This window comes from Silurus meridionalis, chromosome 3, assembly GCF_014805685.1.
Source record: "Silurus meridionalis isolate SWU-2019-XX chromosome 3, ASM1480568v1, whole genome shotgun sequence".
Classification (NCBI taxonomy): domain Eukaryota; kingdom Metazoa; phylum Chordata; class Actinopteri; order Siluriformes; family Siluridae; genus Silurus; species Silurus meridionalis.
The window spans coordinates 22,218,647-22,242,433 of record NC_060886.1 but is presented as its reverse complement, the minus strand read 5'-3'; the positions used below and the strand labels follow the sequence as shown (position 1 = coordinate 22,242,433).

Genomic DNA, 23,787 nt, shown 5'->3' with positions numbered 1-23,787 from the left:
AGCTAAACACTCAAAAAACTATTGGAAATCTATATGTGCAGAAAATTCTTGATTATATTACATGTTTAAAAATTGTTACGTTTATAGTGCATAGTGCAGTGTTATTTTTTCCTTTTTGTATCCATCCAGTTGAATGCATTCACATTTTTATTTATTTTCAAATGCACCTTAATAAGAAAACCTTGAACCAAACCCGATTTAAAGATAGCAGACCATGCAGCAAGCATGAGCACCTGCATGTAATAAAACAAACTCCTCCTGGCCCCCAGACTAAACCAGAACATGTAGAGTCAAATTATCATCGTAGTAAAACCATTTGCGTCAAAACCATCAGAGTTAAAAACTGAATAAAAATCCGGTCCAGGTATGCACCCCTATAAAGATCAAAGGTCTAAAAATGGCAATTTATGGGACTCTTATTCATATAAACATATTATAGTTATTACAGTTAAAATTGTACGTATGTTATACTATACACATTTTTTTTTGCTTTGCTTTTTCTCCTATATAAAAAAAAGAGCCACATTATCCTTACTTGCTTAAAGTGATATGTTTCAAGAGATCAGTAATAAAACATCTAGAGAAAGTATATTACACAAAATATCAAACTGCACTATTACAAAATATATTTTGCCTAGCTGTATTTAAAATTAAGACTTTAATTAAGACTAAGACTAAGTATTTTGCAGAGTTTGGATATTAGAGTTATTACATGAAGATTAACCAGGAAAAATTATCTAATTATATGTTTAATATGCTATAATTTAATATAATACAATACTATAATATTGTTTGTCTGCTGCTGCTGCTGCAAAAAGCCACATGGTAAGAAAGGTTTTATAACTTCTAAATAACCAGTATTTTAAATTACATATTTTGTATCTCCTATGAATCTGATGTATTTGAAACAACATTGTCTACTTTGCAAATCCAAACACAAAGTCGGCATTTTGACCTCTCCTCTTCTCCCCTCCTCCATAGCCATGGGCTAAGTGGGAGTTCTGGATAAGCCCATATAAAGATCCTCCTCTCTTTGAAAGAAGGACTGAAAGCAGTAGGATCTTATTCACCAGCCCAGCTTTAAGATGCCCACCACTTCAGCACACTCACAAAACTGACTGGAATTGATGGTGTAGTTGATCTTCTCACGCGTGGCCTTTACACAGGGACACAGAACACACCTGGACAGATAATCATCATCAAGGAGCTTTACAGACTAGACAGATTGGGTAACTGCATTTATAATAATATTATAATAAAATAAAAATAATTATTATTATTAATACATGAGTTCTTATCAAAAGTGTTAAGTGTTGTTGTAAGATGAAAGTTTGTCTTTTTGCATGTTTAAGTGTAGAATTCTATAAATCTTTTATTGTAAAGTATGTTGCACTTTACACTATATTGCACTGCTATGTGTTTTGCTTTGCATGCCAAAGTGGTACCATGGAAACCAATTTCATGACAATGAAAGACAATGTTTGTGCACCATTTTTCTCCTTTTTGCTGTACTTCAATACTGTTTCTGTACTCTGTACTCCCTAACTTAATAATAATAAAAAAGAGGAAGAAGAAGAAGAAGAAGGAGAAGAAAAAGAAAAAAATTAGAAAAACCCTTATTTACATGCTCTAATTCCTTTTGGCTTTAAATTTAAATATTACCACCATAATATTATATACATTATGACACTTCATTAAACTGTAAGTAGCCCCAGCTAAACAATTTTAAACATACAGTATAAATTTAAAGACACAAAATATTGGCAATATTGTTTCAATAATTTATATCTATATAAGATCATCATAGTATACAAAACAAAAAAAAGATGTCAAGGTCTTAGTAATATAAGCATGACATTGGAGTCAGTGCTGTATATATTGAATAAGACTGGAACAAATTTATTTCTAATGAGAAGGAAACATTGCCAGCTGCTGTAGCAAAAAAAAAAATAATAATAAAAATAAAATATGTATATATATATATATATATATATATATACTAGTGTTGAATCAGGTGGATTTTATTATTTTATTGTCATTGGAATGAAACAAAAAAAACAACCATTTCTGTAGGACCATGGGGCAAAATCAGGTAATGTGGCAGCATGGTACACAAGATAACATAATCTGCAAATACATAACAGTATTAGACAAGTTATAGCAATACAATAAATACATAAAAGTATGTAGGACTACAGAACAAAAGTGAATTCATTTATTATCACTTAGGCTGACTAATTAATTGTTAGAATGACCTTACTAGCGAAAAAGAAGCATTATAAGCATTCTCTCTATATAAAACAGTCCACAGGATAATACATATTAAAATATGCCATAATTGCCAAAGAGGTGTGAGATCATTCTAGGATGAATTTTGGGAAGGGATCAAATTTGTTTTAGTAACATGTAAGTTTAGCCTTTTTTTTGTATTTTTACACATACACATTTAGATTTTTGGATTCATACACAGTTTTGACAGTTTTTGTTCTTGCAAACTCATGATTCTACACCTAGATACACCAGCAGAGAAATGAAAATCAACATTATGTTTGCAAATTATATGTTGAAGGTATTGGGTAAAGGTTTGGATATAGAGAAAGAATACAAGGGGCCAAAAGTTTAAGCTTGTGTGGCACCATATTTTACTTTTATAGGCTAAGTAGAATTGTATGTTACATCTAACAATGTTTTCTTTCCAGTCCATTAAAATATAGTCATTACTGGAAATATGAAAACAAATGTAAAAAGGCTTGATTAAAGCGTAAAGTGTGATGTTTTAAAGCAATACACACAAAAATATTTCCTTATTAGATATGATTTAAAAACATATGGGGACTGAGCAGTTTATGTTGTTGCAGGCGTGTGAGCCATGGGTCAGTGGCTGAGCTGGCTCCTCTTGCTGGCAGGACTACTGGGGGTGTGGACACAGGATTATTATGAAGAAAGAACAGGCGAGAAGAGAACCAAGGTGAATGGTCAAACAACAAATGTCCTGAAATATGATAAAGGTAAGACTTAATTAATTCTTTACATTTATTAATTCATTAGGGGTTAATATTAATTATATTTTAAATGCTAACAGTAATGTACTCTCCCTTATGCATTTGAAAATGTTCTACAGTCAGAACAAATAAAGAGAACCAGATAACCACCACTATAGGGTTTTGGTATACAATTTTCTTTCTCGTTTGCTTCTCACGCTGCTCATTATTTCTTATATTAGACCTCTGTGACCTTATAGTCTTGTTATAGCCAGTTATGGCAATATATATTTGCCTATCCATAATGAGATTATCTGTTTTATTGAACAGTCACAGCCAAGTACTAAGTCCTGGTCAGGGTCAGAATAAGAGTTAAAACTGGACGTGTTGTCTAGAATAATCCAAAATGTAAAATTGCAGATGATCTGTAAATTGTGATTTAGGTAGCAGGTAAGAGTGCCCGGCAAAGCTATCTATTATTACAGAAAAACACATAAAATGTGCAATTCCTTTTCATTCTGTTTAACAGCATCTATCGTTGATGAAGACTGTGGTCTTGAATTGGCCTTCCTTGTGGACAGCTCAGAGAGTGCCAAGGGCCATCACCAGCAAGAGAAGAAGTTTGCAATGGACATTGTCGATGGCCTGCAGAGCATCCGTTTAAACAATGGGCGTAAATTGAGTTGGAGAGTGTCGTTGCTCCAGTACAGCAGCCATGTCATCATAGAGCAAACGTTCAGACAATGGCGGGGCACTGAGAACTTCAAAAGCAGCATCGCTCCGATGGGCTATATCGGCCACGGCACCTATACTACCTATGCCATTACCAACATGACAAAGATCTTTTCTGAGGAGTCCAAAACAGGTGGCATCAAAATCGCACTGCTTCTTACAGAAGGAGTCTCCCATCCAAGGAATCCTGATATCTTCTCTGCCGTAGCTGATGCCAAGAACCAGGGAGTGACATTCTTCACCATCGGCATTACGCACACTGCCAATGAGCCTGCAAACATTGCCCGTTTGAGGCTGCTAGCCAGTACACCTCCCTCTCGCTTCCTCCATAACCTTCAGGATCTACAAATTAATGAGAAGATCCTTAGTGAGATTGTATGTATTAATATGGCACTTTTTAAAGCTTTTTCCTTTTTAGTCAGGGCTGCCAAAGCAGAATGCCCTCCAGTGATGTCACAAAAGTGTTTGATGGAGTACATTACCTTTGAAATTCAGAACACATTTTCATCACTTATCATCAGCAGATAGATGTTTAGCGTGTGCTACATTTTACATTTACAAGTGCAATTCGCAATAAGATATAGAACACTAGGAAGTCTTTAATCCATAAATTAGGCATATTTTATAAATTTTCTTTAAATGTGCTCTTAAACAAAATTGTTAAACTTTTATTGCTGCTATATTGACATATGTTTATTTTTGTGAATCAGCTCGAATATTAAACTCAGACAAAATTCTTTACACTCTTTAACCCAATTTGTCTGCAGGTTGCATTTGAACAGATGCACAAAAAATGTTACTTATATTTATGTTTGCTGTAAACAGTTATCATGTCATCCGTTCTTCTCTGGTATTTCCTTTAAATCATGCCAAAAACTGTCAGCACTTGTCTTAAAGTTGTTGTGATCCACTTGGCATTCCCCTTGGTTGGCTTAACCAGCAGATGTTCAGTGTATTCACTTTCTTTCATGTGTTTGTCCCATTCTATCTTTTTAATTGCGGTTTCTTTTTAATGAGAAAACAGGATAAATAAGAGCTTAAAATAGAATTGTCTGATGCACAAACGCAATGGGGCAATATCAATTAAAGTATTTTAAAGACGTTTCACTTACCAGGCTTTTGGCAATGATCATGTAAGTCAGGGTAATACCAAAATAATGTGTAGGATTATGAGATATGATTTAGGGATTCAGTAATAGTTTGGGGTTCTAGCATCCTGGCAGTGTTGAAATATGTTTTGCATGGTACATACTATTATACATCCTAACATTGTCAATCAGCTTCTCTATATAAATTGTATATAACTGAAAGATCTTTTTTGTTTCTCTTTACTTCCTTACAGGCTCAACTAGCAGAAGATGGGGTAAGTAATCCTTTGCCTATTATTGAATGAAGTACCCTTTCTTTTATATAATTTTAAACAATTTTAAACAATTTTTTTTCTTTTCAAAAGTGCCCTGTGTCTCAGAAATGTGCATGTGAGAAGGGTGAGAGAGGACCTAGTGGCCCAGCAGTGAGTATTTCATTTTTAAACTTTGGAAACTATAGACTAAGTTATTTGAAATTAATAAAATAATAATAATAATAATAATAATAATAATAATAATAATAATAATAATAATAATATAAAATAATTAATTGATATAAATGAATATAAAAGTAAAATAAGAAAATAGAATAAAAAAATAATAATTGAAGTTTGAGTTTTAATTCTTAATTTTTTACTTTAGCATCATTAGGATCAAAATATCAAATATATTACTTTATATATTTTACTATAAGGAGCCACTTTTGTCGATGTATTGTTACTATTATTATTGTGATTATTATTATTATTATTATTATTATTATTATTATTATTATTATTATTATTATTATTGTGTTATAGTTAGAACACTTTCCAAGTTAAACAAAATGTAAACTGATATATTCGTATACTTGCATTGACAGCTCACAGTTATGTATGCATTGTACAAAGATTTTTTATATTATTATTATTATTATTATTATTATTATTTAAACATTTTTGGTCTATACTTTTAGGACTTTTAAGATTTCAAATCTAAAAACAGTAAGAGTGTACCTATTAAATTACATTTTAAGAATATTTGTGATAAGAAAGCAACATTTAACTGAAAAGGATATGTTGAAGTTTCGTTGTCCAGGAAGTCTTGGTTCGGTTAACGATAGAAAATAGAAAACTTTTCTGTGTTTAGCCATTAATAACATCAAGAACCATCTTTCCCCCTAACATTTATTATCTGACCACAATCACAGAGTGTGAGATATATATATATATATATATATATATATATATATATATATATATATATATATATATATAAAAAGGTGAATACAGTATGTGCATGTGGCTTTCAATATTTTGGAGGTTGAACATGATCCTTTCACCTTGAAGCGACAGGAGATCACAGAGTAGGTAATGTGTGAGTACTAGATGTCTGCCAGCAAACTCATCATTATCCAGGTGCTTTCACTTTGTGAAGATTCCAAACATTCTAACCTTTGTAATAGCTCTCATGCAGATCAGCTTTCTGCTGAAAGACACACATTGCGTGGGATATGTAGTACACACAGACACAAAGCGTTACCTATATAAATGCTTATTTCTTTTATTCTCTTTTTTTTTTTACCGCCCACAGGCACTGGGTGGGTAGGTTTTCAAATATTTTCTTTAGTTGCCTATAGCTATAGAACTATACAATATTTCTTCATTCTGCTTTTGGCATTATTTCAGTAAGACAGATGATATCACTAGATTTTTTTTTCTTCTCATGTTTAGCTGAGACATATGTAATGTCTGCATTGTCTTCCACTAACACCAAATAATTTCACAGGGAAAAAAAGGCAGACCAGGTGAAGATGGCGCCCTTGGGCCTAAAGGTCAAAAGGTCAGAAACCCTCTAATCAACATATGTCTTTGTGTTATATTTGATGGTGTATGTGTGTGCATGTAAAGGCAACGGGGCTATTTCCTTAAATTGTTACATAGCTTACATTCCTCAGATGGAAGTAACACAAAATATGTCAAAGGAAAAAATGTGTTGCTGTTGGAACAATCAGAAAAGTCACCTCGTCATTTTTGTAATTCGATTCATATTCATATAACAGATATCCAAGCTGATTTTACACAATGCAAGCCAATAAAGTGCCTTGTACATGGGTCTACATGAAAAGTAGTACAGGCCTGAAAAAAGGTTTAAATCTTAATTTATTAAATTATTATCATGTCCTTCCAGGGTGAAAGTGGGTTGAGTGGACTTCCTGGTCGTGATGGCTCAGAGGTGAGTATGCCAGAAATGTCAGGATGAGTCTGGACTGGCTCAGAATAAGTTTATGCCAAGTAGCACCGTTATCAGCATTTTCCTGATGTTGCATACTGTTTATATAGAGCCAACCAGTTAATACAAAATGTGGGTTAATACATAAGCTAATACAAACATCTTTTAATTCATTCTTCCTTTCATTCTTTTTTATTATAGGGTAAGCCTGGCTACAAAGGAGATAAGGTATGCTGATAATATTTTTCATTAATTATTTTAACCTTTTATTATTATTTTCTAATATTCCTAATATTTTCTCAGGACATGTCCAGATTCACATTCCTTACTCTTGTATCAATTTATTTTCCCAAATGTTTCCAATGTAATTTAGAACAGTTAATAGTACTTTGTATACCTTTATAATGGATGTATACCTCATTAACAGATGTATACCTCAATAATAACCTGAGACTATAAGGAGCGAAAGTTCTATATTTATACACGTCACATTTACATTATCTTATCTGAACACAGGGAGACAGAGGTGACTGTGGCACACCAGGAATCAAGGGTGACAGGGTAGGTATACATATGGAGGTTTATTGTGTTTATTTTCCATTTTAAATGTTAAACATACTTCTTAAGTACAATTTCAGTTGTTTCTTAATCTGCTATTAAATTACCCCCTAGGGTCCTGAGGGTCCTGTTGGTACAAGAGGAACCAGAGGTTTGCAGGTGGGTGAAAGCAAAGCCATTATGACACATCAGACCATTCGCATTTGAGGTACCAAACAGTAAAATCTAGTAACATGCCCGATTTACTGCAGTAAATCAAAGCCAGGCGACAACTCTGCCATCATGAGTGAATTGTGCTATCATTATCTTATTTTCATAATTGAATTTTCAGTCATTTAAAGTTATAACATATAATATTAAAGCACACCTGCTTGTATTTTACCTGCAGGGTTTACCAGGACCACAGGGTGACAATGGACCAGAGGGGCCTCAAGGCAAAAAGGTTTGTATCTTCTAATCACCAACAGCTGCCTACAGCATACAGATGTTACTTTAACATGCACACCTGGGGAAGTTCACATGACACAGGAAACCTGCAGAAATGACCATATTTTACATGCTTGCACCGGGCTTTTTTGTTGAGCAGTCTGGCTTTGTGGCTAATTTAACTGCCGGAAGTATCTTGCGAGGTCCTGCAGACATGCCTAGTAGGGACTCGCATTCTCTTACACACAAAACACATACCTAAAATTTTTTATGCTGTCTTTATAACAGTCATGTTAACCCTTATATTGTGTTTTTGTCGAATTTCACCCGTTTTCAAGTTATTATGTTTTAAAACCACTATTTACTTCTTTCTGTTGGAACAAGGCTTCATGATATTCATTTTAGTAAATTTTAAAGGTCTTAAAAAATAAAAGTGGCACAGATGGTGCTATGCTATCTGTGGTGCTATGGGTCAAATCTGACCCGTCAAGAATATTAACTGTTATATGCATCCATGAATCATATAAATGTTATAGGTTGCTCTGTAAATCAAATTTGGCTTATCTACCCAAATTACAGACACAGCTTACAGACACGCCTCTCATCCACCCTGTCTTCTTCACCCACATCTTGTGCAAAATTGATACTTTTTTTGGGGGTGTGGTGTAAACAATATAACCAGAATTGTCTGAACATTGTTATCTTTAAATAATGCTCATGTGTATTATCAGTTTCATGCAGCATCATCAGTCTATTTCAGCATGAGCAAGAGTTCCAGTGTCTTTGGGCTGTGCTCTTCATCAGATGTGTCTTTTTGTTCAGGATCATAATCCTCCTCATCCTCAGACACATCCTCCTCCCTGTCACTTTGCTCTCTGTCCTTATTATTACTTTAATGACCAAAGATATGGTCAATAACCTCATTGACAGTTTATTGCTTCAGTGTATGTGAGGTTATTGACCATATCTTTGGTCATGAAAGTACTAGTGAGGACTAAGAACAAAGTGACAGTTTAGGATGTGTTTGAGGATAAGGATGATGTGGAGTATGATCCTGAACAAGCAGACACATCTGATGAAGAGAACAGCCCAAATGGCACAGATGCTCAAAGAGAACTCTTAAAAAAAGTAAAATTTTATGGTCATCAATCCCTTATGACAACCAAGGCAGAGCACTAACTGAGAACATCATAAGAATGACCCTGGGGCCTATGATATGCTGTGTCACATTTTAAAGTTATCAAGACATCATTTGAGTTGTTCATACCACAATCTGGTTATAAGATCCTGCTTGAGATGACAAACATTGAAGGTGGGGTTGGAGGTTGACAAAACACACCTGGTTGCTTACATAGGTCTGTTGGTTCTTGCTTTCTGTGAGACCCGAGGTATTTTTAAAGCTACCATGTCACTTCAGACCTTCCATGTGTTGTCAAGAGTTATCCTCTTTCACAATCGAGAGACAAGAGCTGCTCGCCATGCTAATGATAATCTTGCTTCCATTAGGGATATGTGGGACAAATGGTGAAGCAATTGCCACACATGTGGGAAACATATATGTAAGAAACATACTAAAACAATCACATAATGTGATTCATGCATATGGACACACGCACCTTGTCAGTGTTCAGTATTCAAAACATTCATTTTAATGCACATGCACATGAATTATGTTGTCCTTGTTCAATTCGAGAGCGAGAAAAATGTGTTGTAAGATGGTTAACTTGAATTAGCAATTATGAGTCAAATTAAGTTTGCAAAATATGTTGGCAGCTTTCTAACATATTACAAGGGTTAAATGACAACTATGACATTTAGTAACATCAGTAAGGAGAATTCTAATGGCTTCTGTTCATGTATTTTACTTTGTATGCCAAACAAGCTAAAACATGAATACACCTAAAGAAAAAAGTATACTATATAAATATTTGCACAGGATTAGGAATAAGGATTACAGCCATGTTGGGGCAATGCTCCTTTAAAATGAGTTACAATTGCATTTTTGTTGGCTAACAAAGTTAGAACATTATTCAAATAATAACGCATCAAAACAGGCACATAGTTCAGCAGACATGGTGAAAACTGAGGGAAAATATCAAGTGAAAACATGTTTTAATAGTTTTTTTTTCTTCTGAAAACTCTACTTAAAGTTTCTGTACAGCTTTTACTATACAATTTTAACACCCAGATTTTCTTTTGTTTTATGTTTATGCTAGCTCCAAGGCATCATGTCTGACAGAGATGAGCTATAACTTGTTCTGATCTACAAAGTCAAATACTTTACCACTGTACAGAGTGGCAAACAGATTTGAACTGACTGAAGACATGGCTTGATTACTTGACTTGACATGACTAATTACGTACCTTTGACTGGTAATGTCAGATTTTCCACTTATTTTAGAACAATTTAAGTTATATATTTAGATGAGCTGTAGATGACAAACTGAATGAAATCAGTTGCATAGTATTATTGCATCGGAGTTAGAGTACAACAAAGATCATGTGTTAACTCTTATTTTAATGCATTTCTTATCTTGTGCTATGGCAGGGTGAGCGTGGTTTGCTTGGTCCACCTGGCCTTCAGGGTGAAACTGGGATTGGACTTCCAGGACCAAAGGTCAGTGTCTTCCATGCTCACTTTTACCCACTTCTTTACCAGATTATGATTTCATGTCCAAATTCTTGACAATCTCCTATATAACCTTATATTATATTGGATAAATGTATTAAAACATATACATGGTAATTGCAAGCTTACTGGTCCAACCCCACCCTCAGGCTTTCACACATTCTTTTACATTTTTCTTCATAATTTTTTTTTTATTTCTTCATTGCAGAACTAACTGTAGGCAATTGGCCTGGCACTATCAATCACTACAAAATGCAGTCTAGAACAAAACCTGGATTTATGAAGTCATGGACACATGATATGATCATCTTATTCTGTTCATTTATCCACAGGGTGATATGGGAATTCAGGGTAGACATGGTCCTCCTGGCCCAACAGGAATTGGAGAACCAGGACCTCCTGTGAGTATACAGCAACCTATTATCAAATACACCTTATGCTTTTCCTTAAGATATCAGAAAGGCTGTTTTATTAAATAAATGCATATCTAATTTACAGCTAATAAAATAATTGCACCATAAGAGTACAGAACTATAACATGATTTCTGCAAAAAATGTGATAATGCAATTCACATAATGTAAAACTGTAAATATATGTTATAATCAGGGGCCTCAAGGTCCACAGGGTGTTCAAGGAGAAAAAGGACCACAAGGAGAAGGATTTCCAGGACCTAAGGTAAGTACAATTATTATCTAATAACAAAAAGCATCATTTTTTTATTATATTGATGCACAACCAAAATAGGATTTTACATGGCAAAAAACAATATATAATAACGATAAATATGATACAAAAATTATTGATAAAGTAATTCCTAAACTTTGTGCCTTTTTAATTTGTTGAGCAGATAGATATATAGAGCCAAGTTAAGTTTACAGGCTTTTTTTTTTAAATCATGTATGTGAAGCACCTCTAGATGTCTGCACTACAATAAACCTTTCCTACTATAGTTCATATTCATTCACTCTATTTGTACTTTTATTCTCCATGCTGGAACATGCAGGGAGAATAAAAAGACAAATCTTTCCCCCACAATGTTTCCATTAACTTCAAAAGCTGAGGAATGTGCATGGAAGGTTAAAATTATATAAAACATATAAGAACAAGTAAAAGAATCTTTGATAACCTCTGTTTGCAGCCATAGCACTGAACCTAAGAAATCTGTTTAATTTTTCCATAAGCAATGATGATGAAATGTTTCATAGCATTCACCTATTTCTTATTCTGTACATCAAAAATGTTGTTATTAATTTTACTTCACATAGTAAGGTAATATATTTTGGCACCCCTGAATATCTGTGATATCACCAAAGTTTTGGTAAACTCATATTATCCATATACCCATCAAAATAATTTCAGTTCCATTCATATCAGTAGTAAATGAATGTTGGACTGCTTCCATCAGTGGGTGACCAAGAGAAATCTAGACAATAGCAGTTTAAAAAAATACAGTGTCACAATTAGCAAGGAAATTTTCTAAAAGGAAAAGGTGTTTTATTATCTTGGAATGATTGTAAAGACCTAATGACAATAGCAAGTATGCAGTCATTTAGGCTTAATGGCAGTAGAGAGAAAGGGGCATGTCAAGGTCTGTGGGCTGATGACATTGCTTTTGTTTGGCAGGGAGACCGGGGGCCGGATGGACCAAGGGGCCCAAGGGGACAAACAGGCGCTGGAATCAAAGGAGAAAAGGTGGGCTGTAAATAAATCAGCTAATGAATGGTGTTCACACAAACACACCATGCTTGCCCAACAAAAGGTGTAATGAAGTACATAAAGGATGGGCAAAGGTCCTTTGAGAAAGCATTAGCTATGCGGGGGGAAGGGGCATGGGATTTAACAGATGGGATGGTAAAAAAAGTTTGAATTCTAATGGGAAAGGCTTAAAAGATTTTCAACCTGCATTATAATTACAATATTTAGTTAATTTTACATAAAAAATATGCATTAAGACCATGACACATTATTTGCATTGATAAGCATTTACTTTAACTTATTAAGTTCATCTATAAAATCATACAGAAAAATCTGACTTATTTGTCTTGCTGTGTTTAGGGTGAGCTTGGGCATACAGGGCCTTCAGGACCAGTTGGTCTTCCTGGGATTGGCATTCAAGGCGAAAAGGTACTTTTACATTTACATTTATGGCATTTTGGCAGACGCCCTTATCCATAGTGACTAACATTAATCTCATTTATAGGTACCATGATTTAAGTACTAATGAATATACTATTGTTCCTTATTCCACTATGATTAACTCAATCCGCTTATTTAACAGGTGTACTAAAAAACCCTACTCAGCTTTAATTTTTTTGTGGAGTGGAAAAAAAATTAGGAGTGAGTTTACTGATTATTTAAGTTGCATTTTTAAGTAAGTGTTACCAATATCATGAAAAAGGATTAAGCATTAGTATCTTCTAATGGGAGTCATAGAACCATGTTAGATTTGAATGATCATTTACTTCATATGATTTAGATGTATCTATTATTACTAAGATTTGCAATCATTTATATAGACCCAAAACAGGAATTTCAGGGTAAAATATTTCAGGAAATAGGAACTCTCAGCATTACTATTACTACTGAATAAAATATTTTAAACATCATTACAATTTCATTCATAAACAGGGTGTGGAGGGTCCAAGAGGGCCTCCAGGAGGAAGAGGGCTACCAGGAGAGGGTCTTCCAGGACCAAAGGTTAGTGTTAACTGATTACACACTATATAAGATCATTACTTCTGTTCCACACATTAACCTGCATTTCAACTGTATTAAATATAATTTTTATTATTAATTTGCATCATATTTTAGGGTGAACAAGGATTACCAGGAGAGATTGGCAGCCCAGGAGAGAGAGGAATTGGAGAATCTGGACCAAAGGTTCCACTATGCTAATTTTTCATTTTATTAAGTAATTAAACACCATAATCCAGGGAAAAATTAATGGTTTTAGGGCTTGTTTTTGTTGATTTGTAGAGAAATGGAATGTACAAACATATTTTTTTTATTTCACAAGGGTGAGCCTGGTGCAGGGGGACTGGCAGGTTTACCAGGACTTCCTGGAGAAGATGGCGCTCCAGGTCAAAAGGTAGAGCAGACAATTTGTATTTAAATTAACACATCAATATATTAGTTAATGTAACTTTAAGATTAAGCAATGTACTCTTTACCTATCTTTACCTTTATTAGGGAGAGCCTGGATTAACAGGCCTGAGAGGACCTGAAGGTGCAGCAGGAATTGGCACACAAGGAGAAAAGGTTCATCATTCGACAATAGTTATTGTTACTCTAGATTTAATGTACATTCCAGATATAGTATCATAAAATCTTGAATATACCAGTGTGTATATATATATATATATATATATATATATATATATATATATATATATATATATATATATATATAAAATAATATTTACTCTTTCTACCAGGGAGACCAGGGCCAGCGGGGAGTCAGAGGATTACCAGGCCCACATGGAATTTCAGGCCCTTCAGGTGCCAAGGTGAGAAGCAACTGTCAGTATACATGTCATCACTGTCCAAAATGACCCCCTACTCAGCTTCAGTCTATTTCCACAGGTGTTTAATCTTTATCCAATGACACTATGATGTAAAAAAACAGCTTGTAGCTGCTAATCTTGTTTGAATGAAGATAATGCTGTGCTTCAACTTTAACTGTTGTCTTTGTAGGGAGAGCCGGGAACACCAGGACGATTGGGCATGCCAGGACTTCCCGGGCGAGCTATTGCAGGACCAAAGGTAACAAAGGCAAATTGCCAAACCATGCCACATATTCTGGAAAAAGTTTATTGCAAAGGCATATTGCCAATGGAAAGAACCATTGTGCCAGCAATTCATCATACCCAGGTATGAAGCACATTAAAAGAATGACACTATGACTTCATCTCTATGTTTTTTTAGGGTGATGTGGGGCCAGCTGGTCCTTCTGGACCAATTGGAGAAACAGGTTACGGGCTCCCAGGTCCAAAGGTATGTAATATACTCTAAAATACTCCAAAAATGCACACACATATTCATGTTTGCTGTACTCTTGATACTTTAGGGTGACCGAGGCAGTCCTGGACCTCCTGGGCCATTTGGGCCAAAAGGTGAAGGATTTCCTGGACCAGTGGTGGGTATATTAGTACACACACAAAGCACTAGACCACCAGAAAGTTAGCATACCTGTCACTTAAAATTATTTGCATTTTGCAGGGCCCTTCTGGTCTCCCAGGTCTGCCTGGGGAACCAGGACCTGAGGGCATTGGCTTTCCTGGTCCAAAGGTAGACCACAGCTTATTTTCAAATGGGTATTCTAAAGAGAAATGCATTATGTGGGTTAAATAAATTCAGCTTAATATACTTGTTTCAGGGTGACGTTGGTTTTCGAGGTTTACCAGGTTTGCCAGGCCCGCCAGGTGAAGGGATTCAAGGCCCTCCGGTAAGCCCACAATCATGTTTACATTTTGCTTTCACACACCCAAGTAGAAATGCACTAGGCTAGAGTTCCTGCTAGAGTTCGTGGTGCTCTAACTGCTTTGCTATGCTAAATTATCCTACAAAATTCCAGTTGCATTGCATTTTAGTAATTTTTAGGGCAGTCAAAGTTCTATTATTCTATCAAGTCATACAAAGATTTGGTCCAATGCCCCAATTAAAGTCATGGTGAAAGGGGAAAGTGTAAGTCTTGCCATTATAGCTTTTGAGAGCCTGTGAAGTCAAAGAGTTGTGTTTACAAGAATGTAGTAAATGTTTCTAACAATAAAATCTGTGTCACAGTCCACAATTGATTACAACATGAATTGTTTGACAACACAGTTGTAGCTCAGTTTATGGGCCTGTATATATCTACCCCATGGTCAGCAGTAATGAGACTCTATATTATCCTACATGTCCAGATAATAAGAATTTATATCTTTGAAGTAAATGTGTGGGTTAAGTTTCTTAGTTTCTATGGTAGCTGACTAAGACAAACTATCTGTGTTTCTTTAATTAACCCTGTCATCCTGCTGTTTAAGGGCAACATAGGAAGGCCAGGACTACCAGGACCAGCCGGGCCCCCAGGGGAAGGCATTCAAGGCCACAAAGTAAGTTCATAAGATTTTTCTGATCTTGAAATTTTGCTCTATGTAACACTGATTAAAGGTTATCCCAGTGAATCAGCTAAATATTTTGCCGTGTAAATGATTCAGGGAGATCAGGGACCACTGGGTGTCACTGGACCAAGAGGACCACCAGGGGAGGGACTCACAGGTGTTAAGGTAAAGTGTCTGTTTATCTAGTTATTCTACATGTGCATTGGTAGGCAACATTTTTATGCCACTGTAATCGAACAATTTTCAAATGTGCCTTTTTCTCCTGCTTGATTACTTCCTCATCCCTTTCTCCTCCAGGGTGATCGAGGCTTGCAGGGTGAGAGAGGAATGAAAGGCGTTAAAGGTGATTTTGGTGACCCTGGACTCCCTGGACAATCTGTGAGTCAGAAAATTAAATACTGTACATTTACTTTGCTTAATTCAGTTTAAAATCTAGATACTATATTACTCCACCACATTCAATATTATGTGTGTCCTGAATTGATGAATGTATTAAGAATTATAAAATGCTGTTTCTTTGCTGACAAAAGCTTTTATTTCTGTAACTATCATAGGGACGGCCTGGAGAAAAAGGCGAGATGGGCCTTACAGTAAGTTTTTTAATGGATCCACTAATAAAATTTGATGTGTTAAAACATTTACATAGGGGCATAATTTAAGTGAAAAAATATGGGTGTTGAGTCAACATCGTTCACAAAGTTGAAGTGTCATTTGAAGTGTACTTTCACATGATGCTCAAGTATTAAAAATAAAACGTAAATAATTAAAAATTATTTATAAGTTCTTTTCAAAATTGTCTCACACTTCATAGATCATAGGTCACATTTGTCACATTTATAACATTTACATTTTTAAATTTGAATTTAAGGTTAAGGCAAGTTCAATCATTTGAACAGCTCAATTCACAGAGAATCCAACTGAACTGTCCTCATTCAAGTGTATTAGATTTTTCCATTCAGTGGCTGCTTTTTTATTTGAAATTGCATTGCCTTTCAAAAGTTTGGAAACACCTAGTATTGAATATATTGATAAACACATACTTGTTCCTTTTGTTTAGTTTTTATGATTTACTTTATCAAACAAGTATATAAATGTACAGATGTTAAAGTTTATTCTCATGGAAAAGTCCTCCTTCTCTAAAGCATCATCTGAAATACTTTGCTATGCCGCTTGTAAAACTTGTAAAACCTTTTTGACCTTGCGATCCAGTTCACCACAGAGTGGTTTAATAGCATTTAATTCCAGTGGCTGGGCAGTCCATTTAATCTCCATCCGTTATAACCAATAACCATTTGCTCTCTAAATAACGCTTACAGAGATTGGACAATTGCTTTGAGAAGAGGCGGGAAGTAACGAAGTACAAATACTTCGTTACTCAAATTACGTAGATTTTTCTGGTATCAGTACTTTACATCACTATTTATTTTTCAGACAACTTTTTACTTTCACTCATTACTTCTTTAAAGAATTATCTGTACTTTCTACTTTTTACATTTCCAAACCAGGTTTGTTACTTTAGTTTTAATCTATTTGGTGAAATGTAAATGTAAAAATTCTAATTGCGTGCCGTTTTCAGCCCATCAACCTATTTCTTGTCTTTGTGTGGCTTTTTCAATCTGGTGTAACATTTCCTGGCTCTCACACACCACAGATGGTGGCTAGTTTATGAAGCTAACAATGAACAAGGCAGAAGGCAACAAGAAATACGGGACAAACATGGATGAGACAGAGGGAGTAGCGATGTAAACATGACTGAGAATAGAGGCACTCCTGATCATCATCATCTTTTCTCTGCTTGTGTTCTATATTATGGATATTCAGCCTGGTTACATTTATTAGGTAACAAAATTTGAAATTCGTTTTTGTATTATTATATTAATCAGGGCTGTCAAAACCCATTATTGCAAATACATTTTAACAGCATTTCTGTTGAACCATTTTTTATAAAAAAAAAATATATATATATATATATATATTTTTTATAAAAATGGTTCAACAGAAATGCTTGCTGCCTTAATCGCATGCTAATAATAACTTGTGCTGTTAAAATTAATTTATATATATATATATATATATATATATATATATATATATATATATATATATATATATATATATATAAATATAAAAAGCTAAATTAAAACCTTCAACGCAAACACGTTACTTATGATGTCCTTTCTTTACTCAGATATAAAAATCAATAAATAAAATCAACTTAATTGATGCGCCAAGTCACAAATCAGCACCAAAATATGCCATGATGCACACAATGTACCCTCTGGGGTCGACAAACGCACCAACGCGTTTTTGCATATTTTTTTTTTCATAACGCCGAAACAGACTTATATTACCCTGTCTTTTTTTGGTTGTATAGATGAGAGCAATACATCATTCGAATCTGTAAAGGGTGTGCTTTTATTTGCATACACATAAAAATGCTCTCTGACATCTCTCTTCACAGACAAATAACACAACCTTAATCTCTAAAATAAATACTAAATATATGAATAGGTAGCTCGAAATGTCAAATCGAATACAAATATTCCCTGATTATGTAATCTGTATGAAAGTTAGAAGAGGTACAGTTTCTTCAGTATCACCTCATTACCATCCATGTTGAAACATAGCAAAGGTTCGGTTTGGTACCTTATAATTTACGTAATTTAAAACACATTTTTAAAACATTTACAACAATAATTTGTCTTCATGCTCTCTGTTGAGTATTGTTTTACTAATAATAAAAAACATACATTTGCACAAAGCATCAATATTTGTCAATCCCCATGTTGATTAGAGTATTAAAAAGGTACATTTAGAACAGATAAAAAATTTGCAATTAAGTTGTGATTAATCGTGAGTTAACTCATGAAAGAATTATGCAATTAATCACAATTAAATATTTTAATCGATCGACAGTCCTAATATTAATATGATTTGACATCCAGTTACCAGCGTGACACTTAAACGGGTAGTAGTAAAGGCTACTTTTTACTTAAGTAAATGTCAGAGCCCAAACCTATCTACTTTAACTTTAGTAAAAGAGTATAGTCAGTACTTTAACTTTTACTAGAGTCTTTTTTTTAGTATCTGTACTTCAACTAAGTGAAGGATGTGTGCACTTTTGCCACCTCTGGCTTTAAGTCATTGTCTTGTTGCATAAAGAAGTTGGTTCCAACTAGCCACAGATGGAATTGCATGCCATTGAATTATGGAGTGATTGCCAATTTGGTTCAGTATTCCTCTCCTTTCATAAGTTGATAACGTTCCATGCTCCAAAACAACCCCAAATCATTAGGTTTCTTTTTTCCTCTCTTTATTGCAAAAAAATACAGACATTTCAAAAGCATAGAAAAGCATACCTTTGTCACATAGATCGTCAAGGTTTCAAGGTTTTTGAGGCCTGACATAGGTTCAAGACACAGACAAGGTTCTGACGTACTTAAAGAAAGAATCATTAAGCTTCTACCTCCATGTTTAATTTTGGTTGTGTGGCAGTCTGCTAACATCTCCCCTGTACATAAGTTCTTCTGTTATATTGATCTGTCCACTGAACTTTCTTCCTGTCCAATTCTTGTGTTTTTGCCTTTCACCTAATTTGTTGCATATAAACAAAGGGAACATGCCTGTATCTCAAAAACAATAAAAGTCTAGATGTTTCCATACTTTTGACAGGCATTGTAATTCATGTCTGATTATCTGACATTACTTTCCAGAGAGAGGACATCATTAAGCTGATCAAAGAGATCTGTGGTAAGTAAAATAACTCACAGAGGTGTAACAGGATATCTTACAGAGAGAATGTCTTTGCATTATCTGACCTAACATTTTGTGCTTTGTATGCATTATTCCTATTTCTAGGATGTGGCATTAGATGTAAGGAGAGGCCTATGGAGTTGGTGTTTGTTATTGACAGCTCTGAAAGTGTCGGTCCTGAAAACTTTGAAATCATAAAAGACTTCGTCATAGCACTAGTGGATCGCGTCACAGTAGGCCGCAATGCCACGCGCATCGGCCTCGTCTTATACAGCCTGGACGTCCATCTGGAGTTCAACTTGGTACGCTACATGACCAAGCAGGATGTCAAGCAGGCTATCAGGAAGATTCCTTACATGGGCGAGGGAACATACACTGGTACTGCTATTCGAAAGGCTACTCAAGAGGCTTTTTATAGCGCCCGCAATGGAGTCCGCAAAGTGGCTATCGTCATCACTGATGGACAGGCAGACAAGAGAGAGCCTGTGAAGCTGGACATGGCAGTGCGGGAGGCCCATGCTGCTAACATTGAAATGTATGCTCTAGGAATTGTTAACACATCAGACCCTACACAGTCTGAGTTTCTCAGGGAGCTTAATCTCATTGCTTCAGACCCAGACAGTGAGCACATGTACCTCATTGATGACTTTAACACCTTGCCTGGTGAGTGAGTTTATAAGTATGTGGATTAACAGTTTTATCATTTTGATGCTTATGGCTTTTAGAAAAAAAAATATTTTAAAGATTTTAACAGTGGCAGAAAGTCTCAAAGACAACATTCTGTTTTTAGTACAATCTCCTAATGAACTAATCAACCTGTTTTATTTGATTATAAGATCATTCTTCGTATAGTTATAATTGTAGCTTAGTGTCATTTTCTGATACATGCAGTATTGTGTATCCTCTGCAGCTTTGGAGTCTAAACTTGTAAATCAATTTTGTGAGGATGAGAATGGAGCACTCATCTACAATCGCATTACCAATGGCAACGGACACAACGGATACAAGCATAATGGCTACGAAAACAACAACAATGTCTTACATGGGAACAATGGCTATGGGAGACATCATGTAGAACAAATTGACAGGAGGGTTCCTTACTCTGAAGCAAAGATTAACCCTGCTCCTTTCAGTGGAACGGTTTGTATAGTATTGAAATATATGACTTACTGTGAAATAGAAATGTGAAAAATAAATTTATCTAATTATTGTTGATAATGTTTCACTATTATATTGTATTGAATCCTTGGATTAAATTAAGTTTCTAACTCTGATCTGGTTTTATTTTTCGTCTTTTTTTTGTTTTGTTTTTTATTCACAGAAGAGTCCACAAGATGACCACAAAGCAACTGATGTCACAAAATCTGTTCCACCTGTACAACCTTTACAGCCTGAGATCAGCACCCCATCTCTTACCAGCATTATATCATCACTACCTTCATCATCATCATCATCATCATCATCATCATCATCATCAAAATTGCCCTCCTCTTCTTCATCAGGATCTGTTATATCGACTTCTTCAGTGAATGTAAAGCCCCAGCCCCGCCCTGTTGTCGTCTCAGGTAATAATAAAATAAATAAGTTATATGTATGATTGTACATAAACATGCAAAGATTTTATTGGTAGCTAGTAGTAATACCATGTTCAAACTATGTAGCATGCATTCATACCTGTTGATGTCATATAAACCAAGACCACCATATGTCTTGTCCATACCCAAGTGCAATTGTTGTGTTTGTACAAAAAAACTGCACTGAATGTGAAAATGTGGAAATGTGGGGTTCATGTTCAACTAACTAAATGTTTTTAAACATTGAATCTATGCTGACTTTTGTTCCCTGTACATAATTTATTGTGTGCAGCTCCTCTGGACCCTCGTTGCTCCCTTGTTCTGAGCCAGGGAACGTGCCGAGCATACATCATCCGCTGGTACTATGACAAACAGGCAAACTCCTGTGCCCAGTTCTGGTATGGAGGCTGTGGGGGCAACGAGAACCGTTTTGATACTGAGGGCGAATGCAAGAAGACATGCGTTCTTACTAGTATAGGTAAATTACCCAAAACTACTACATAATCAAATCTAGGCACATTGTATTTAGTCAAATTGAAAATTGTGTTTCAGTACTGTCATAAACATCTACTCTTTATTTCCCTTTTGTATTCATTTCCTCGCATATATATGCTAATCTATATTCCCTCTTTCCTTCACAACAGGTTAAACTGGATCTCAGAACAAGCTCATTTTACACTGAAAACAAATTGAATTAAAAATCGCATTAGCTCTTCACCATCTTCCCTGAAACTGCCACCAGAACATTACACTTCCTTTAGCAAATTCAGCAATTATGTTTAACAAAAGTGTAAGAAAGAGAGAAAAAAAAAAAAAAAAGATTACTGTGATTACCTGCTCCATACTAGAGCAGTGCTTATGAAGTAACTCTGCCTGTTCTCTTTTCCTGTATGCCCAGATCACTCATTTCCTGATATACCTCTCCTAATGTTACCTCTTTTTGGTACCTTGTAGGACTTTCTGCACTGCGTTTCATTTATGTTTTTCAGTGATACAATTGTTTTGCTATATTTTGTCATAAAAATATATACAGTATCTCACAAAAGGGAGTACACCTCACATTACAGCACCTTACATTTGGTATATCTTTTCAAGGGACAATAATATAGAAATGAAACTCGGATAGATTTTAAAGTTGTCAATGTGCAGCTTGTATAGCAGTATAGATTAGAGAGGACAGATAAAGTTATAGTCCTCTATATTTAGAGGACAGATATAGTCTCACCATACAGCCATTATTGTCTAAATAGCTGGCAACAAATGTGAGTACAAGTGTAAACAGCTGTATGTCGTGTAACCATGCAAAGCTACATATTCTATTCATCATGTTCATGTTTTACCATGGCCAGGATCATACATGGGTTTTCCAAGACAGGTTCCACTCAAAACAGGCCTTGTGCTTTGCATTATTTGCAGAAGCTGGCTTCAAAAAACAGACGCTTGAGTGTTGCAGCATTGCTTTAGAGGTTGCAGAAGCAGAAGGTCCGCTTGTCAGTGCTCAGACCACACTGCAACAAATTGGTTTGCATGGACGTCATCCCAGATAGAAGCCTCTTCTAAAGCTGGCTCACAAGAAAACATGCAAACAGTTTGCTGAAGACAACTTGTCCAAGAGCATAAATTACTGGAAATATGTCCTGTGTCTGATGAGATAAAGATAAAATAGTTTGGCTCAGATGTTGTCCAGCATGTGTGGTGATCCCCTGGTTGGGAGTACCAAGAAAATTGTGTCTTGCCTACAGTCAAGCATGGTGGTGGCAGCATCATGGTCTGGGGCTGCATGAGTGCTGTTGGTACTGGGGAGCTGCGGTTCATTGAGGGAAACATGGACTCTAACATGTACTCTGACATTCTGAAGCAGAACATGATTCCCTTCCTTCAGAAACTGAGCCAAACGGCAGTTTTCCAACATAATAACGACAACTCAATCACACCTCAAACAAACCTCCAAGATGACAACTGCCTTGCTGAGGAAGGTGAAGGTGATAAAGGGGCCAAGTATGTCTCCAGATTCGATCCCTATTAAGCACCTGTTGGGCATCCACAAGCGGAAAGTGAGGAAACACCAACGCCAGCAGCTCCATGATGAAATTATGGAATAGTGGAAGAGGAACCTAGCAACAACCTGTGCAGCTCATGCCCGGGAGGATTAAGGCAGTGCTAGATAACAATGGTGCTCAGACAAAATATTGATAATTTGACACGTTTACTTAGAGTGTACTTACTTTTGTCTAAAATATATACAATTTTCATTTCTATAGTATTGTTCCTTGAAAATATATAATAAAATGGTTGCTGAAATGTGAGGGGTTTATTTACTTTTGTGAGATACTGTATATTAAAATATATATATTTTCATATGCAAATAAATATGATTTTAATTTTAATTAAAATCATTTAATTTTAATTCTCTAAATTACAGAAAAGACTCTGACGTAGCGTAATTATTCATAACCCTAAATAATTAAGATTGATAAAGGTACTACATTATGTTTAATTAGAAACTAGGCCTTGTATTCTTTACTTGATGTTTTAGGAGCAAAATGATGGATAAAGTAATTTTATTTTTGTTTGTTACAGACTACCATTCATGTTACCTGTAAAATCTTAACTGTGATTGATGTTAGCTGTGAGTACAATGTGTATGACTGATGCTTTTGTACTTTTTTAAATAAATGTAAATGTTTTCTTTAACTGTGTCATTATGTGTGACTTATGTGTAGCTCACAGGTTAT

The 23,787-nt window shown here is 35.1% G+C and overlaps 1 protein-coding gene across 2 annotated transcripts; it reads left to right on the top strand.

The window, feature by feature from the left end:
• The first annotated feature begins 1,055 nt into the window (after positions 1–1,055).
• On the top strand, positions 1,056–22,855 carry col28a2a (collagen, type XXVIII, alpha 2a). Of its 2 annotated transcripts, none has more exons than XM_046839466.1 (36): positions 1,056–1,229; positions 2,859–3,008; positions 3,511–4,088; positions 5,056–5,076; positions 5,167–5,226; positions 6,569–6,622; positions 6,971–7,015; positions 7,214–7,240; positions 7,529–7,573; positions 7,685–7,729; positions 7,959–8,012; positions 10,545–10,613; positions 10,958–11,026; positions 11,233–11,301; positions 12,250–12,318; positions 12,682–12,750; positions 13,255–13,323; positions 13,438–13,506; positions 13,643–13,714; positions 13,816–13,884; positions 14,061–14,132; positions 14,320–14,388; positions 14,551–14,619; positions 14,693–14,761; positions 14,845–14,913; positions 15,002–15,070; positions 15,648–15,716; positions 15,822–15,890; positions 16,023–16,103; positions 16,280–16,315; positions 19,439–19,475; positions 19,584–20,141; positions 20,389–20,618; positions 20,803–21,043; positions 21,345–21,530; positions 21,697–22,855. In XM_046839466.1, exons 2-36 carry the CDS (start codon positions 2,870–2,872, stop codon positions 21,699–21,701), a joined length of 3,621 nt encoding a protein of 1,206 aa, XP_046695422.1. In that variant the 5' UTR covers positions 1,056–1,229; positions 2,859–2,869; the 3' UTR covers positions 21,702–22,855. The 2 variants fall into 2 exon arrangements, with proteins under 2 accessions (XP_046695422.1, XP_046695413.1); XM_046839457.1 differs by having other exon boundaries at positions 20,800–21,043.
• The last annotated feature ends 932 nt before the right edge of the window (positions 22,856–23,787 follow it).